The sequence below is a fragment of the Dipodomys merriami genome, unplaced genomic scaffold (genome assembly GCF_024711535.1).
Source record: "Dipodomys merriami isolate MVZ:Mamm:240054 unplaced genomic scaffold, mDipMer1.0.p SCAF_1, whole genome shotgun sequence".
NCBI lineage: Eukaryota > Metazoa > Chordata > Mammalia > Rodentia > Heteromyidae > Dipodomys > Dipodomys merriami.
This window is the reverse complement of record NW_027202270.1, coordinates 133,587,907-133,608,139: the sequence shown is the minus strand read 5'-3', so window position 1 is coordinate 133,608,139 and position 20,233 is coordinate 133,587,907. Positions and strand designations below refer to the sequence as shown.

Here is a 20,233-nt window from a genome sequence, read left to right as displayed (position 1 = left end):
TCAAGGAGATAGTAGATTTATTATTGTAAATATTTTTAAAGACTGAGCAGAAGAAGACTAATTAGATACTATGTGTGGGTTTATACACATAAACAGTCTGCCTGTTTGTGCTCAAGAAATGATTTGATGAAAAGCCAGTGTACCATCTAATAAAATACTTTGTCTAAACAATCTTAGAGGATTTTTAAGATGAGAATCAGACTAATACATATAATTAGTATAAATATATCTCTGTATTCACTTTATAATCTATATACATTATCTTATTTAAGGCTCAAAACAATCCTTTGAAAATTTGTCTAATTGAATCTAAGGTTCAGAGACAGAAATTTTTTTTTAAATCATAATGATAATGGAAATAGCAGAGACAGAATGAAGGTTCAGTTTTCTTTTCTCCTGATTTTTTTTTTCTGTAGGTTTTATTTATAGGCGCCTTTGCTTCTAATTATAAAGTTTCTTGTACTTTTGGCATCTCCATCTCACACCCCCCTTAAAAATGCATTAGTTTTTCCTTCAAATATTTCCTGTATTTTGAGTTGTCCACCATACCAAGTTAGCTTGACATATGAGAAATTGACTGTCATCAATTGGTTTAGAAATTAACAAATTACAGAGCTGAGACAACTTCAGGTATTTAAACAACTATTTATATAAGAAGCACCTTTACAGAATTAATACCCCAAACTTTTTACTTGTTCACTTTACTAAACTTTCCAGTGTCAGTTTTTGTTGTTGTTGTTGGTTGTGGGGCTTGAACTTAGGGCCTGGGCACTGTCCCTGAGGTTTTCAGCTCAAGACTAGCACTCTACCACTTTGAGTCACAGCACCACTTCCAGTTTTCTAGTGGTAAATTGGAAATAAGAGTCTCTTGGACTTTCCTGGTTGGGCTGGCTTTGCACCACAATCTTCAGATCTCAGCCTCCAGAGTAGCTAGGATTATAGGCATGAGCACCCAGCCCAAAACATCATTTTTAAAAAGGTGAATGGTATGCTTCAAATTCTTGAGAATTAGTCGGGCGCTGGTGGCTCACGCCTGTAATCCTAGCTACTCAGGAGGCTAAGATATGAGGGTCATGGTTCAAAGCCAGCCTGGGCAGGAAAGTCCATGAGACTCTCCTCTGCAATTATTATTACTACTAGAAAACCAGAAGTGGCGCTGTGGTTCAAGTGGTAGAGCCCTTGCCTTGAGCTGAAGAGCTCAGGGACAGTGCCCAACTCCAGAGTTCAAGCCCCACAACCAAGCCAAAAAAAAAAAAATCTTGAGAATTATTGGGGGGAAGGGAAATGGCTTGATTTTCTCAGCATTCTTTGTAAAATAAAAGGAATACACTTAATCTATAGAGCAAAATCATATATCTACTAAATTTCTGTATTATATAGAGAGTAGAAAAGGGCTATGTAAAATCTGGTTTTATATTGTAATTCTTATACTGTTTTTCCCTTCCATCTTTCCCCTTAGATTTCCTTCATGGATACCTTTTCATAGCATTATTATGTGATGTGAGAAGTTTCTTTTAAAAAATTTTTTTGTTTTTTGAAGTAACATGGATTTTATACTACAGAATCAAGAGGATTGGCTTTATAGGAAAAATTGATCTATATAAATTGGTACAGGTTTTTATAGATAATCATGACAACATTCCATATGAATGGGCATGTTACAGAGGAATCAGACAACGGAATAAAAAATGTTGATCTTGCATCACCAGAGGAACATCAGAGGCACCGAGAGATGGCTGTTGACTGCCCAGGAGATTTGGGCACTAGGATGATGCCAGTACGACGAAGTGCACAATTGGAGCGTATTCGACAACAACAGGAGGATATGAGACGTAGGCGAGAGGAAGAAGGGAAAAAGCAAGAACTGGACCTTAATTCTTCCATGAGACTTAAGAAACTAGCCCAAATTCCTCCAAAGACTGGAATAGATAACCCCATATTTGACACAGAAGAAGGAATTGTCTTAGAAAGTCCTCATTATGCTGTGAAAATATTAGGTAAGTAAAAATTGCAGGATAAAAATGTTTTGCTTTAGTTCATGTATGCCTTATAGATGTGTATTAAAGTGAATATATAAGTAATAGCAACTTGGATTCTTGTAAAAGTCATCATTGTTTACTTTTAGTCACACAGCAAAAGTATAGGGCCTCAAATAAATGGACTTCCATGGTTTTTTAGATATGAAAAGTTTTATATCAGGCTAACATTTAAAGTTTATAGAATCATCTTTTGTATCACTCAAAAAGTTTTCATATCACAATACTTAAAAGCAATTTTCATATTTTGAATTTCTGATTTTCTTAGCTTAAAATTGCCTTTATTTCTTTCATGACTGTCAATATGATAAACAGTTGCTTTTCTACCTTTCAAATGTGCATGTTTCTGTTTCAAGAAATTACAGATAAAGTGTTTAGAGATAATGAAGCCTGCTAAATGCCTTCAGATGTTACAACTACAACAAATACCAAAAGATCACATATTTAATACATTTATATGAAGGAATTTAATTGCCTTTTTTCATAAAGGCCTTATTGAGTAGAAATACTTGATTCCCAATTGCCTCTCACTAGCCTTTCATTTCCCATTACTTTTTCCTCTTCCTGTTCTTGTCCTCCCTTTTCCTCCCTCCTTAAATATGTTAATTATGTAAATATTCTTTATTGAAGAAAGTTTATAGTTATGTATTTTTCTATTTTTCTGTATAAAATTTGTGTGTGCGTGTGTGCGTGTGCGCGCGCATACACCAGACCTCGGGCTTAAATTTAGGGCGTAGACACTGTCCCTGAGCTTTTTTACTCAAGGGTGGAACACTTTACCACTTGTACCATAGTTCTACTTCCACCTTTTTGGTAGATACTAGTCTCACAGGCTTTCCTGCCTGGGCTGGCTTTGAACTGAGATCCTTAGATATCAGCCTCCTGAGTAACTAGGATTACAGGCATGAGCCACCAGCACTCAGTCTATTTAACTTATTTTAAGATTAATGTATGTGTCCATTTGTAGTACTTAGACATGTTTATCCTAATAGTATTATATAATCATAACAAAGAGAATATATAGTTAGTTTAGGAGAAATAATTGTTCATTTGGTTTGGTTTCACTGGAGTATTTAAAATGAGATTATTTGGTATTACTATATAGCCAAACTGGCCTGGACCTAGCAGTTCTCTGCCTCAGCCTCTTGAGTGATGGCATTACAAGAATGTACACTCAGCTTTTTAATTTCTGAAACTGGTTCCGAGTATGTTGTCCAGGCTTGGTCTCATTCTTAGACTCTCAAGCCGTCCTCCTCTCAAAGCCTCTATAGTAAGGCTGATTCAGTTTCTCCTTCTTTATCTTCCTCTTTTCTTGTTCTTCTCCTATCCCCCTTCCTCCTCCTTTTGTTCCTCCTCTATTGTTGTGTTTGGAGTAGAAATCCAGGATTTCATACATGCTAGACAATCACTGTTATCACTGTGCTATGTCCCCTGGTACTACTTTTCCTGTTTGGATGTTTGTTGTTGACTTTTCTACAAGTTAAAAGAAGACCTAGATTTCCTTATGATTTGTAATCTACTATGGTTTACATAAATACTTTTGTGTGGTGTTTAAACTTGAGGGTGTTTTATATATTTAAAAGGAATTTGAGGGCTGGGAAGGTGGCTCAGTGGTAGAGTGCTTGCCTTGCATGCATGAGACCCTGGGTTCGATTCCTCAGCACCACATAAGCAGAAAAAAAAATTCAGAAGTGGCGCTGTGGCTCAAGTGGTAGAGCAGCTAGCCTTGAGCTGAAGAGCTGAGGGACAGTGCCCAGGCCCAGAGTTCAGACCCACAACCAGACCCAAAAAAGAAAGAAAGAAAGAAAGAAATGTAATTTGAAATATAGTACCAGGTGTCTGTAAATCATTGCTTAAAGAGAAGAATAAATGTTTTGAGAAATAGATGGTAGATTTATTGTTGTTCAGTACAAATAAATGTTAATTATAAAAAACATGAAAAACTAGCATAAGTTATAAATTGTTATAGCCTCATTTTTAAGATACCATTAAAATTTCACTTAATATAGTAGTAGCTTTTACCAAACATTTTTTTCCTGTTCCTAATCTGCTAACACATCAAACTACTCAAGTACTCCCTTAAAATTATATGTGTCTCCTTGCCAGTATTTTGATTAATATACACATGACAGGAGACAAGTTCTCAGCTTTTTCACAGCCTGAAACAGCAACTGTGTTTTAAATGAGGTAAGGATGGGACAACTGAATTAATTCTTTAAGAGGAGATTCTAAATGGTACATCACTTACCTGTGAGTAGACAAAGTACTTTTAAGAGTTTAAAATGTTAGTGATATGATATTTTAACTGTAGATAGTTTTTAATTTAAAAAGTATTTTTAAATTAGTCAACATAATAACTGATAGAAAATACCCAGAAAGTGATATGCTTAAAAGCAGTTAGAATCTTATTTTAAAAATTAGAAGATAATGATTTGGGGAATTTTAGGTGAATAACAAATGAAAGTTATAAATGGTAGAAATTGTCATATATTAGGTTTTCTTAAAGTTTATAATAATTTTCAAACTTTAGTGCAGATAAAATACTGTTTTTATTCTGTTTCATTATCAAAGAAATTACCTTGTGAGAAAAATACCTGAAAAAGAAAAACGCAGGCTAGAATGGGGTAAGAGAGGATTGAGATATTTTCACATATTTCCAGGTTGTAGATTTTTGTAATTTGTTTTATGTTTTTGTTGTGTTAGGTAATTTGGGGTCAGGGATGTGGGCTGGTAACTGTAATAGACTGTTTATCAGGAATAAACTAGGGAGGACTGCCATCTGTCATATATATGGCTGTATAATAGTCATTACCTATGAAGAGACATTAGGAAAGGGTATATACACCCATGGTGAATTATTTTTGTCAAAACCTTGGATAAAAAATTTATGATTAGGGGCTTTCTGGTTTAGATACTTTAATGTGAAGAAAATAAGACACACAAAATGGGAAGAAAACTAAGGTGAATAAGGTAAAGAAAACATTTTCATAATATTGATAATAGTATGTTTGGTCTTGATTAATTTTTATGTATTTTTGCCAAATATTTGAATATTTGAGGTATTAAGTCAAAAGAATATTGATAATTAAAACATCTTTTGTATATTTCCTGACTTTCGATGGTCCATTGGATACTAGCATTTTGACTAATTGTGATAAACTTCTTTTAAAGAAAGTTTACTTAGGGGCTGGGAAGGTGGCTCAGGGGTAGAGTGCTTGCCTCGAATGCATGAGGCCCTGGGTTCGATTCCTCAGCACCACATAAGCATAAAAAGCCGGAAGTGGTGCTGTGGCTCAAGTAGTAGAGCGTTAGCCATGAGCTGAAGAGCTAAAGGACAGCACCCAGGCCGAGTTCAAGCCCTGCGACTGACCAAAAAAAAAAAGTTAAAGCCAACAAAATTCCAGAAAATCTTGAGATTTACTTTAGTGTCCTCCTGACAATTATTTTCACTGTCAAAATTTTGTTTTACTGTTGTAAATTCTTGAAGACAGTGTTATTAGTCATTCTTTTGAGGACCTTATTTCTTCTTGTGAAATGATTAAACCTGTTGGTTTTGAGTCAATGTTTAAAGTGTTGGGACCATTTGAAAATTTTCTGATTTAGTCAAATTGTTAAAATTTAAAAAATAGTTGGAATATGTGTATGCAATCATACAAATGAGTTAGGTGACTGTTATATGTGTGTGTATATACACATATAATTCTAAAAACATAACGAGCATCATTCTTAGACACTATATATCTAAGCCTCATTTTAATTTAACTTTCTTCCTCTTGTTATTTTGTGACAAGTTAAAAATAATAGACATAGCTGTTCACCAGTTGTTCATGCCTATAATCCTAGATACTCAGGACAACTTGAACATGTTGATTTGAAGTTAGCCCAGGCAGAAAAGTCCTCAATATTTTGCCTCAGCTGGTAAAATACCAAGTTGGAAATGTGGCTCAAGTGATAGTGTGCCTGCTGTGATCAAGAAAGCAGAGCAAGAGCTCAAAGCCCTGAGTTCAAGCCCCAGTACTGGCAAAACAACAACAAAAAAACACATGTAATTCCATATTGGAAATCACAGGAATATAAGAGACAGGTTGTATTTAAATAATTTTTATCATTACTTAATTACCTTTGGCCTTGAGCAAGTTACTTAATTTTTCTGAGCCTTAGTTTCAGGATTTCCTTAAGGATCAGATTTTTTGAAGTGTATTGAAACATCTCAAGCCAGGCTCATGCCTATAATTCTAGCTACTCAGGAGGCTGAGATCTGAGGATCATGGTTCAAAGCCAGCCCTGGGCAGGAAAGCCTGTAAGACTTACCTCCAATTAACCACCAGAAAAGCAGAAGTGGTACTGTGGCTCAGTGGTAGATTGCTCGCCTTAAGCTGAAGAGCTGAGGGATAGTGCCAAGGCCTACAGTTCAAGCCCCACAACTGACCCCCCCCTCAAAAAAAGTCTCAAGAAGAACACTTCTACCTCCTTTTACCTCTGGGCTCTTCAATTAGTGTCCAATTCAGTGTCTCCAAAGACAGCTGCTTAGGTCTCAGAAGAACAAAAGAAAATACTAGAGCCAGGTTAAAAAAAAAAAAAAAGAGTATAATGTAAGCAGGTAACAGACTACAAGTTTAAGTAAAATTTATTTTGTGGAATTTGGAGATCAAACCCTGGGCCTCATGCATGCTACACGAGCATTCTACCACTGTCCTGTACTCCCTAGTTCTTAAATTTAATGTTTTAAAGAATGAAAAGCTACTGTAGATATCTAATGAAATTAATTAAGTTTTTGGTTTTTTTTTAATAACAGCCTTTATTAAAATATTTGGCTGGGCATCACTGGCTCATGCCTGCTGTATAATCCTAACTACTTGGGAGACTGCAATTAGGAGGATTATAGTTCCAAGCCAGCCATACAAAATTTTTTTTTCTCAACCAGTAGGTAGGTACAGTGGCACATGCCTGTCATTACAGCTATAGAAGAGGCCGAGATCAAGAGAATTGCAACTCCAACCCAGGGGGGAAAATAAGTTTGTGAGACTCCCATCTCAACAGAAAAGCTAAGCATGTCATTTGAACTATGACAAGAAGTGTGAGATAGATAGTTGTCCATATGTAAGCGTAGACAAAAAAGCAAAAGACTATGCAAAAAAGGGCTAGAGGGGGCTGGGAAGGGGGCTCAGTGGTAGAGCGCTTGCCTTGCATGCATGAGGCCCTGGGTTCCATTCCTCAGTACCACATAAACAGAAAATATAAAAAGCCCGAAGTGGTGCTATGGCTCAAGTGGTAGCACGCTAGCCTTGAGCTGAAGAGCTGAGGGACAGTGCCCAGGCCCAGGTTCAGGCCCCACGACCGGACCCCCCCCCCCAAAAGAAAAGGGCTAGAGGTACAGCTCAATGTAGAGCAGCTGCCTAGCTGCAACGACCTGAATTCAAACCTAGTACTACCAGAAAGTATATGTATACACATATGTGCACAAATGCACAATTCATCTACCATAAAATTCATTCTTTTAAATTTTATAGTTCATTAGTTTTCAGTATATTCACAATGTTGTATTATCATCATCACATAATTATAAAACATTTTCATCACTGAAAGAAATCCTGTACCCACTAGTCAGTCCTCATTCTTTATTCTTCCTAGTTCCTATTAATCACTATCAAATCTTTTGTCTCTTTGGAGTCTCTTTGGATTTGATATGAATGGAGACACAATGCATACCTTTTATGATTGACCTCACTTAGTACTGTGTTAAGAGAGCTTTTAGTATTTTTTTTCTTTTTTTGGCTAAATAAGGGCCCATTCTATGGATATGCCATATTTGTATATATGGATATACTACATTTGTGTATCAGTTCATTGTTCATAAAAATGTTATTTTCTTGTTTTGGTTATTGAAAATAGTGTTGTTAGGAACATACATACAAATATTAGTTTGAACCATACATTTGCTGAACTTTACAGTAATTCTCTGTTAAATTTATTGAAGAACTGCTATATTTCTATTCCAAGTAGAACATTAATTAACATTAATGCTAACAATGTGTAGTTTCCCTGTATGTTTGTCACACTTATATCTTAATGCCTTTTTAATTTTAGATGTGATATAAGCCAATGATTTTTTTTCTTTTTTTCTTTTTTTTGTCGGTCGTGGGGCTTGAACTCTGGGCTTGGGCACTGTCCCTCAGCTCTTCAGCTCAAGGGGAGTTCTCTACTACTTGAGTCACAGCACCACTTCTGGTTTTCTAGTGATTTATTGGAGATAAGAGTCTCACGGACTTTCCTGCCCGGGCTGGCTTTGAACCGCAATCCTCAGATCTCAGCCTCCTGAGTAGCTAGGATTACAAGTGTGAGCCACCGGCGCCTGACTCTGATTTTTTTTTAATACATTTTTATTGTAAAAATACTGTATAGAGGGGTTACAGTTACATGAGCAAGGTAATGAATACATTTCCTATCAAGCATTGTTATCTCCTCCTTTGTTTTTCCCTTACCATCCCTTTCCTCCCACCTCCACAACTACACTCAAGCCAATGATTTTTAAGAACTAGAATCAAGTAGAAAATATTAACCTATGTGTAAATATACATAAAATTGTCTGGTTTTTCACGGATAGAGAATGAGCCTAGAGCCTTGCACATTCTGGGAAACTTCTGCCATTTAGCTACACTACTGCCCCTACATAAACCTTTTATTTCAAAGAATATGTATATTGGTACACATTGAGAAACAAAGTATATATCCTTAATGGGTTGCCAACAAAATGTTTGAGAATGTTCTAGCAAACCTTCTCATTTGAAAGAAGTTCCTAGAGATGAGGTGAGTTATATTATTGGTCCAGTGACATAAAAACATCTAAAGAATGATCAAGCAATTTGTGTGTGTGAGTGTGTGCGTGCGTGTGTGCGCACGCGCACGCTGCTCCTGGGGCTTGAAGTCAGGCCCATGCACTGTCCCTGAGCTGCTTTTGCTCAAGGATAGTGCTCTGCCACTTGAGCACAGCACCACTTTTGGCTTTTTTTTTTAGAGGGAGGTAGATTATTATTAGAGATGAGAGTTTTACAGACTTTCCTGCCTGAGATCCTCAGATCTCAGCCTCCTGAGTAGTTAGGATTAAAGGTTCAAGCCACCAATGTCTGGCATGATCAAGCAAGTTTTTACTTTTTGGTCTAAGACTGGAATTCAGAGTCAATATCTGACATTTGTTCATTGGCTAACACTCTACCACTTAAGCTATGCTTCCAACCCCAATCAAGCAATTTTTGAGACTTAGGCATTCTTACTCCAGATTTGGGGAACCCTGAACCCTCTCCATTCTCACTAAATGTTGTTTAATTTTGCCTAGGGGGAAAAATGAAGAAACTTTTGTATGTGATTCAACAGATGTTGAAGAGTACAATTTCCATTCAGTTATCTCTCAGCTGTCCTTGCTCATATACTTAACCAGTATTTGTTGTTCATTGGAGTTTTTGTGGTGCCAGGAGTTTTTTTTTTAAACCCAGGCTTAATATTTGTTTTAAGTTTCTTTTTATTTTTTAATTTTGCGTGCTTGCTTGTTTGGGTTTTTTGTTTCTTTGTTTTTTAGGGCCTGAATGCTGTCCCTAAGCTTTTTCGTTCAAGGCTAACGCTCTACCACTTTGAGCCACATCACCACTTCCAGTTTTGTGTTGGTTAATTCGAGATAGGAGTCTCAAAGACTTTCCTACAAGGCTGGCTTTGAACTGTGATCCTCTGATCTCAGCCTCCTGAATAGCAAGGATTACAGTACAAGCCACTGCACTCGACTATTTTGTTTTATTTCTCTTTTTGATTTTTTTAAAATTTTTTATTCATTTATTACTATCAAGGTGATGTACCAGAGGGGTTACAGTTACATAAATAAGGTAATAAAAGTACATTGCTTGTCAAACTTGTTACCTCTTCCCTCATTTTTCTCATACTTTCCCTCCCCCCACCCTCCAAATTGTACAGATCATTTCCAACATACTGTCTTGGTTTTGTTGTTGTTGTTGTTGTTTAGATATAGTCTCCCTATATGTCACAGAGACCTTTAAACTCATAATCTTAACTTGACCTTTATCTACCTGACCACTTCATACCTCAAGGTGTATTTGCATTTTGCCCATAAATCACTCTTTACTATCTTTCTACCTCTCTCAAGAGTCCTTCACTGTGTAATTCTTTTGCCATACCTAAAGCAGTAACCTAATCTTAGGTACACCTCAAACACTGGCTACATTTTATAATCCCAAGTGTAGGGATTGTAGATGTGTACCACAACATGTGGCTATTATTTAATCTGTTAGATTTTTTTTAATTTTATTTTATTTTATTTTTTGGTCCGGTTGTGGGGCCTGAACTCTGGGCCTGGGCTCTGTCCCTCAGCTCTTCAGCTCAAGGCTAGCACTCTACCACTTGAGCCATAGCGCCACTTCCGGCTTTTTTTTTTCTGCTTATGTGGTGCTGAGGAATCGAACCCAGGGCCTCATGCATGCAAGGCAAGCGCTCTACCACTGAGCCAACTTCCCAGCCCATTTCTTCTGATTATTTTTAACAAATTTATATGGATTTGATTCATTGAAAACTGAAGTCCGGTGAACTGAGTTTAAATTCTTGAAAAAGGAGAAAAAGGGGCTGGAGTTATAACTCATTTGGTAGAGTCCCTGCTCAGCATGCATGAGGCCTTAGGTTTGATCTTGAAGGGGAAAAAAAATCTAGGAACTATTTGTTGTGGAATAAGTTAAAGCAATAAGTAAAACTAAAGGTAATTCAGAGTACATGGCCATCTCCATTGCTTTGCAATAGCTCTAAAGATCGAGTTTTCTAAGCCTATAAGGTAATTTTAGTACTTACCCTTATAGTCAGAAATTTCTCTCATATACTATACACAGTCTTACTTATTTGAAAACAGACATTTCAGATAAGCTAGGTGATTGCTTCCTGCTGCTAATTTTAGAGTGTTCATTTCATGTTTTAGATTCTTTAGGGGAAGGTCAAGACTGAAGGAAGTTAGTTCAGGGAGATGGATTTGTTGGCCTATTTAAAAAAAAAAAAAATATATATATATATATATATATATATATATATATATATATATATATATATCCCAAAGCCAGTATAATTGATTTTTTTCATTAAGATTATATATCCTCTCTTTTAACACAATCAAGATTTAAGTGTTGCATGAAATATTAAATAGCAGGGCAAGGAGTTTAACCTTGATGTAAAGAGCTTCCTTGTAAGAAATTTCTACTCTTGAGAATTTATTACCAATGCCAGATTAACTATGCCTACTTCTACTTCTACAAAATATCATCCCCTTGACTTGCTCTGAGTACCTCTACCTGAGAACTTCCTTCTCTGCCAACTCCATACCTAGAATTTGTCAGTATTTCTCACTACTTGTATAGTTTTTCATTCATAGATTTCATTATGTATGTGGTTCTTTCTCTGTGTCTGTTATCTTTCTGTGTGTGGGATACAGAAGAGCATCTATTCTCTTAGTATTCTGTGTCTTTGTTGTCTGTCTTTTGTGTGTGTTTCTTCATCTTTCCTTTTTTGCATGTGATTCTGAAGATTGAATCCAGGGTCTGGTGCATTTTAAAAACATTCTAGGCAGGTGCTCTTCCCATGAGCATCATGCTCAACACTTGATCTTCATCTTTATTATAAAAGTATGCATGTTTAACAGGAGTGATTTAGTTTCATTGGATTGGATTTTTAAACTTCCTTCTGGAATTGTATAGAATGTAGAAGAATGTAGGTGGGTTTTAGTTTTACATTACACATATAACCATCTGAGAATGAAACTTTTTTTGAGTGGATGGAACATTATCTCTTCTCAAATAGTAGGTATTTGTGAAGTACTTTCAAAGATTTACATGCTATCAAGGAACAAAAAGTTTTTTATAGGCTTTTTGGTACCTGTACCAGTGCTTGAACTCAAGGCCTCTTGGCTTTCTTGTTTGTTTCTAGTGCTCTACCCACTTAAACTGTGCCTTTAGTGCAACATTTTGCTGATTAATTGGATGTAGAGTCTCACAGACTTTTCTGCTCAGGCTGGCTTCAAATCTTAGTTCTCAAGGTCTCAGCTTCCTGAGTAGTTAGGATTACTGGCATGAGCCCCATGCCCCAAGGTTTTTTTAAAAAAAATCTTCAGCAAAATATCCTGGCCTTTGAAAGTAGGAATATTTATATAAAACCAAAATATGAATAAGAATCTGTATCACAGAAAGAATTCCTTAGTGACCTAATTTCATTTATTATAATTAGTATTTTAAAACTAATGATGTAGCTGTTTATGACTTTCTATCTGACCATAAATCTATTACAAGCAGGAACAGCAGTATTTTAATTTTTTTTTTTTTGTCAGTCCTGGGGCTTGAACTCAGGGCCTGGGCATGCCCCTGACCTTTGTTTTGCTTAAAGCTAGCACTCTAGCTCTTGAGCCACAGCACCACTTCTAGCTTTTTCTGTTTATATGGTACTGAGGAATCAAACTTTATATATATATATATATATATATATATATATATATAAAACGTATTTATTCTTTTTTTTTTTTTTTTTTTGGGTCCGGTCGTGGGGCCTGAACTCTGGGCCTGGGCGCTGTCCCTCAGCTCTTCAGCTCAAGGCTAGCACTCTACCACTTGAGCCACAGTGCCACTTCCGGCTTTTTTCTTTTTGCTTATGTGGTGCTAAGGAATCGAACCCAGGGCCTTGAGCATGCAAGGCAAGCGCTCTACCACTGAGCCACCTTCCCAGCCCCAAAACGTATTTATTCGTGTGTGTGTGTGTGTGTGTGTGTGTGTGTGTGTGTGTGTGTGTGTGTGTGTGTGTGTGTGTGTGTGTGTGTGTGTGTGTGTGTGTATGGGTTTATCTGATTGGATTTTGAAGCTTCCTTCTAGAATTGTATAGAATGTTGAAGAATGTAGGTGGGCTTTTGTTTTACTTTACACTTACTGCCATCAGACAATAAAATATTTAAATATATACCTGTATATATACATACTTATATACAAATATATAATCATCCTTCAACCTGATAAACTTATTTGTAAGTAAATACTAATTTTATTAGAGTATATCATTTTGTATTTCAGTTTTTTTCTAAAGTGTTTTTGTTGTTGTTGTTCCAGTTACATGTGGTTTAATTCATGCCTTATCAAGCTAATATGTTTAACAAAGTTTCTGAATCTTCTGAGTGTTAAAAAAGTCTTCTGATTTTGGGGGAACTTTGTTCTGTTGTTCATTAAACACTTTCAATGGAAACATTCAAGCCAAAGGATGGGAGCATTTGGGGCAGATTTCTTCCTAAAAATGCCATCTGGAAACTTTCCCAGTTAAATTGGTCATGAAAGCAACTATGGAATTGATCTGAAAATTTTATCCATTTAAATCATAGTTGGCAACTTTGCTATATTGCTTGGTTACCCAGGTTAGTGCTACATTAGCAGAAATCATTTACCAGGCCAAACTAAGTGTTTTATGCCTGTAATCCCAGCTCTTTGGGGGGCAGAGATCAGGAGGATTATGATTGAAAACCAGCTAAGCAAAAAAGTTAGTGAGACCCTTATATTAACCAACAAGTTGGACATTGTGGCATATACTGAGGATCCAGCTTCATAGGGAGGCCATTGGTAGCAGAGTCACAATCTAAGGCCAGCCCTGGGAAAAATGCAAAGCCTTACCTGAAAAATAACTAAAGCAAAACAGGACTGAGGGTTTGACTTAAGTTGTAGAAGACCTACGTAACTTGCATGGGACCCTGAGTTCAAACCCAATACCTCCTGCTGGTACTTGTACTCTAGCCTGCCTTTTTGCTCAAGTCTATTACTCTACTAGAGCCACTCCTCCATTTTCAGCTTTTTGCTGGTTAATCAGATAAGAGTCTCAGATTTGCTGCCCAGATTGGCTTCAAACTATGATACTGTCTTTCAACATATTGAGTAGCTAGGACAGATGTGAGCCACCAGAACCCAGCTGATCACAAATCTTACTATAGGAAGTTATACTATTGAAGATGTTAGATTGCAAAACAAAACATATAATGTTAGATTAACATTTTTAAAAGCTTGAAAGGAAGAGCCAGGCTGGCTGGTGGTGCTTACCTGTAATTAATCTCAGCAACTTGGGAAGTCAGCTAGGAAGCATTTACCTCTTGGCTAAGATTGTTTATTGGTTTTAGTCAGTAGTGATATGGGAAGTTCTCACTTCACTGATTAAAAATTTTAATAACAATTTCAATCAGGAAGTATATGTAGTTCTCATCAGAATATACAGCCAGAAGCTGGGCACTGATGGCTCACATCTGTTAATCCTAGCTATCCTGGAGGCTGGGATATGGAAGATTGTGATTCATGCCCAGTCTGGGCAGAAAAGTTCACTAGATGCCATCTCCAAATAACTAGCAGAAAGTAGAGCTGGAGGCATGGCTTAGTGGTAGAATACCAAATTAGTCCCAGACCCTGAGTTCAAACCCCAGTAACAACATAAAACAAAAAGATTGAAGCCAGTTACCTTAACTGCTTTGTTGGTTTTGTGATATTTTTTTTTGTATAAAATACTTGAATATTTTCCTGTATTCTAAAGGTACTTTAATGTCATTGAATTCTTTATACTTTTAGAGAATTCTAGTAACCTGTTTGAGTTTAATAAATTTGACCTTCTATATTCTTCCTGTCTAATTTTGTGATATCATATTAGCTTTAGTTAAATCCTGTCATTCAAATTTTACTTAGCTCTGGGAATAATTTCTTAACTCATTCTGATGGTTTTGGATATCTAATATTTTTCCAATTTTTGCTGTATTTTAGTCTACTAATGACCTTCCTCTCCTTCTCCCTCTTCCTCTTCCTTTTTCTCTCCCCTACTCTTTTTTTTTTTTTTTTTTTTTTTTGAGGAGGACTAAATTTTTACAAGGAAACCTAAAGCTATTTTAATTTTTAAGGGAAAAATAGGGAACCCTAAAAATCAACGGGAGAGCTATTAAAATCTATTTAAAATGTAACTGCAATGGTCTGAGATGTAGGCTCAGTGGTAAAGTGTTTTCCTAGCAAGGGCAAAGCTATGGGTTTGCTCTCCGGTACTAGGGAAGAGAAGGAAGAAAAGAAGAAAGGGAGGGACGGAGGGAGGGAATGAAGGAGGGAGGGAGGGGAGGAGGGAAGGAAACCTGCTTCCCAGCACCATTGGTTCAGACCTGTCATCCTAGCTTCTCCGGAGACTGAGATCTAAGGATTGCTGTTCAAAGCCAACTCAGATAGAAAAGACCATGAAATTATGTTCAGTTAACTACCCCCAAAAAAGCCAAAAGTGAAGCTGTGGCTTAAGTGCTAGAGCACTAGCCTTGAGCAAAAAAGCTCTGGGATGGCACTCAAGCCCTGATTTCAAAAAAACAAAAAACCTGCTATCAAAATCATGAGTCAAGATAAAAGAATAAAGATTTATATGAAGACTTTAATAGATTTCCCCCCATGATTATGTATGTCAGATTAGTATATAGTTTCTCCAGACCCTGTTAGGTTTTTGTCAGAATCCCAATAAGACTTCTTTTTGGAAGAATAAGGAAAAGGAAATGGTAATATATGCCCAAAACAAAAAGATTTATAACTAAATTTGTTCGACAAGAATTGTATTCATTTCCTTACTTATGTAACTGTAACCTCTCTACAATCACTTTTACAATACAAAAAAAAACTAATGACTTTAAAAATGCCAATAGTTTAAAAGTAAGGGCATGCTGGGCTCCACTGGTTCACACCTGTAATCCTAGCTACTCAGGAGGCTGAGATCTGAAGGTCAAGGTTTAAAGCTAGCCTGGACAGAAAAGTCCATGAGGTTCTTACCTCTAATTACTCCTCCCCCCATCTACACACACACACACACACACACACACACAGCCCTCTAATTACTCCTCCCCCCATCTACACACACACACACACACACACACACACACACACACACAGCCAAAATTGGAGTTGTGGCGCAAGTGGTAGAGCACTAGCTTAAGCACAAATGTTCAGGAACAGCGCCCAGGACTTGAGGTCAAGCCCCAGGACCAGCACACGCACACAAAAATAATAACGTGTGTGTGTGTGTGTGTGTGTGTACAGCGCCCAGGACTTGAGGTCAAGCCCCAGGACCAGCACACGCACACAAAAATAATAACGTGTGTGTGTGTATGTGTGTGTGTGTGTGTGTGTGTGTGTGTGTGTGTGTGTCCGTGTCCGTGTCCCAATACTGACTTGAATTCAAGCCCTAGGACTAGCCCACACACAAAAAATTAATGACATGTGTATGCACGTGTGTTTGTAGAACTGATTGCTTAGCAAACACAATGCCTTATGTTCAAGCCCTACTACCACAAAAGATGGAAAAATTCAAATTATAGTTTTCAGCATTTTACTTAAATACCAGAAAGATGGTACTGATGAACAGTCAAAATTATATGTAGGTTTTTTTCCCCCAAAACCATAAATTGTTACTAGTTCAAAAACTTTATTTAAAATATGGTGAATTAAGAACAAAACTATTAATTGGGTGCTTTTTCTTCTACTAGAAGTTGAAGATTTGTTTTCTTCACTTAAACACATCCAACATACTCTGGTAGATTCTCAGAGCCAGGAGGATATTTCTCTTCTTTTACAACTTGTACAAAATAAAGATTTCCAGAATGCATTTAAGATACACAATGCTGTCACAGTACATATGAACAAGGCCAGCCCTCCATTTCCTCTTATCGCCAATGCTCAAGATCTTGCACAAGAGGTATGTATTCTGAATATCGTACTGACATCTATAAGGTAACTATTACTGCTAATAAGACAATGTTATTGGAAAATATTGGTGTGGCTATAAGGTTACTGTAGATCATATGCTAAGAATTTATTATGATAAAAAATTTTACTTAAATATATTCTTAGTTCAATCAGCTCTATTTAATGAAAAGTTAATATTTACATAATTTATGTTTAAATGGCCAAAAACTTCAGTTACTAGAGGTAAAGTTTTTGAAGTCTTTTCTTCTGTAAAATCCAGATTATTAATTTTAATGTACTGCTAGAGATTCTTTTCACATACTGAATTTTAAGTTCTAAATTCTGATATTGGTTGATATTTACTGTTTAAAGGTTTAGACTACAAACATTTTTTTATTGTGAAAATACTGTACAGAGGAGTTACAATTACATGGGCAAGATAATGAGTACATTTCTTATCAAGCATTGTAGCCTCCTCCTTTGTTTCCCCTTCCCATCCCTTCCCATCTTCCCCTGCCCACCCACCCAATCCCTGTAGACTACAAACATTTTAAACTGAAAAAATTTAAAGGTTTCGAGTTGGATTTTCTATCATTATTACAATATTTTAAAGTTATTTTGGTATTATACAAAAACAATAAGTCTACAAACCTATGAAGGAAATGTATTACAACAAATCTACATACAAGACAGAAAATGGACTGCAAGTGTAGACTTACAGGTTTGGAAATACATTCCAGATTGGCAGAGTGATACCAAAGGCAGATGTTTTCCTGATTGAGATGCCTGATATGGCAAAGATTCTACATACGATTCTACACAAGAGTAGCAAAGAAAGGTCTGGTGTTACCAGAACTTAGGATCCCCAGTGATACAAGGACCTGTCCCTAGAGAGGAAACTGCACCCAAAAGAACTTAAAAGTTGCTAATTGAAACCACCATTCCTTGAGAACATCTTATTGAAATTAATTGTGCAGGGTCTTTCCATGTAGCCCAGCCTACCTTCAAATTCACTGTGTAACCCAGACTAACCTCAAACTTGATCTTCTTGTCTCAGTCCCCCACTCCATCAAATACTGGTTTACACCCTGAACCCAAAATAACAAAGTTGAAAACTGTGGGGGAAAGGTACATTATAAACTTTACCTCATAATTTTCTTCAATATGTTTCTCTTTTTTTTTTGTCAGCAAGGGAAAATTCATTTCCACAAAGTGTGCAACATCAGCCAATCATGGGGCAAGCAAAAACACCTTCAGTATTTTTCTTATAAAATTTTTTTGACATGAAAGCATGATACTTACATAGGTTCTATTGATATTTCCTATAACCTAGGGAGCATTGTCTTTGTTTTTATTTCCTAGGTACAAACTGTTTTGAAGCCAATTCATCAGAAGGAAGGACAAGAATTAGCTGCTTTGCTGAATGCTCCACATATTCAGGTAGAAAATGGACAAAGTGTTATATATGTGGTTTTTCCAGCATTTATCTCTCAAAAAATAAATAAAAAGTCAAAGGTCATAAGATCTCAGATTGTGGTTCCAAGCTAACTCAGGCAGAAAAGTCCATGAGACTCTTCTCTTAGATTAACCCCCAAAAGCCCGAGTGATAGAGCTCTAGCCCTGATCAAAAAAGCTGAGGGACAGCACTGAGTTTAAGCCCCAGGACCAAAACACACACACACACACACACACACACACACACACACACACACACACACACACACACACACACACACACACACACACACACACACACACACACACACACACACACACACACACACACACACACACACACACACACACACACACACACACACACACACACACACACACACACACACACACACAGAGAGGATTGGAAGACCTCAGATATTATATAGTTAGTCTTGATGTTTACAGCCCCCCTCTACACAATATTATTTTGGGGCTATAAATTTTCATATATAAAATTTAAGTTATTTTAACAATTTTATGTAGTATTCATTTTAACATCATAATCCATTTCAGATTATGCCTTGATAAATATAATAGCTCCAAACTATACAACACCGAATTTGTACTTAAGTAGGAAGGTTTGAAAACATTATCTTGATATACAACAAATTGTATCTCTTCTGAAGATTTTATGATCAGAATACCATGTATATGATGAAGTTTCAATCTTTACAGAAATAAATCATGTTGTTGATGAAAATACTGTGAATTTCTTTGAAACAGGCACTTTTACTAGCCCACGATAAGGTGGCTGAGCAGGAAATGCAGCTAGAGCCTATTACAGATGAGAGAGTTTATGAAAGCATTGGCCAGTATGGAGGAGAAACTGTAAAAATAGTTCGAATAGAAAAGGCTCGAGATATTCCATTGGTAAGTTTCCCCATTTCTGATCTGAGATTTTTTTTTTTTTTACAGAGATCTATAGTATGGCAGATTTCTCTTTTGAGGTTAATTTGTTGGTCTGTTCATAGCCTTTACTCAGTTGAAAAAAAAATTATTATATGCTCTTGCCTATAATTTGGTGAAAATAATAGCCTATGAAATTTTGATTACATATCAAAGGGAATTCTCCTAGTAATTTGTTCAGCATTTCAGATTATCTGAGTGTATCTCTGTGTGTGTGTGTGTGTGTGTGTGTGTGTGTGTGTGTGTGTGTGTGTGTGTGTGTGTGTGTGTGTGTGTGTGTGTGTGTGTGTGTGTGTGTGTGTGTGTGTGTGTGTGTGTGTGTCTGTTTCTGTCTATCTGTATGTCTGTCTGTCATGAGGCTTGTGCTTTGGGCCTGGGCACTCTCCCTGAGCTCTTCAGCTCAAAGTGATCACTCTACTTGAGCCAGAGCTCTACTTCAAGTTTTCTGGTGGTTAATTGGAGATAAGTCTCAAGGACTTTCCTGCTTTGAACCATGATCCTCATATCTCAGCCTCCTGAGAAGCTAGGATTACAGGTGTGAGCCACCAGCACCTGGCTTGAGAATACCTTAATATTATATATCTTACAGTTTTTATATGTACAACTTTAAAAATCTCTTCTCATTCTATCATGCTTCTTTATTGTCTCAGATTTTGCCTGTGGACACAGAAAAAAAAATATGTATTTTAGCCAGGCATTGGTGGCTAATGCTTTGGGAGGCTGAAATCTGAGGACTGACTGCATTTTGAAGCCAATCTGGGCAGGAAAGTCTGAGACCTTTATACTCTGGTAAACTACCACAAAAGCCAGAAGTATAACTATGACTCAAGTGATAGAGCACTAGCCTTGAGCAAAAATTAGAATCTTAAGGATAGAGCCCAGGCCCAGAGTTCAAGCCTGGGGATCAGAACATATACATATATATACATGTACACATGTATGTATATGTCTATGTACGTATATTTTTATGAACAAGATTTATAACTTGTTTTCTCTCCCCCCCACCCCCCGCTCCAGGAAAATAGGAACTGGGAAACACAAAGTATAAGC

General features: G+C 36.7%; 1 protein-coding gene across 2 annotated transcripts in view; it reads left to right on the top strand.

The window, feature by feature from the left end:
* Nucleotides 1-20,233, top strand: part of Pals1 (protein associated with LIN7 1, MAGUK p55 family member) — an 85,904-nt gene that overhangs the window by 44,486 nt on the left and 21,185 nt on the right. Inside the window, exons 2-5 of one of the 2 annotated variants that reach the window (XM_070031695.1) lie at nucleotides 1,710-1,997; nucleotides 16,582-16,790; nucleotides 18,143-18,220; nucleotides 19,001-19,147. In XM_070031695.1, coding sequence (XP_069887796.1) covers nucleotides 1,733-1,997; nucleotides 16,582-16,790; nucleotides 18,143-18,220; nucleotides 19,001-19,147 — 699 coding nt within the window. In that variant the 5' untranslated portion in view covers nucleotides 1,710-1,732. Of the gene's footprint in view, nucleotides 1-1,459; nucleotides 1,998-16,581; nucleotides 16,791-18,142; nucleotides 18,221-19,000; nucleotides 19,148-20,233 lie in introns of both variants that reach the window. The other variant, XM_070031685.1, reaches the window with a different exon arrangement.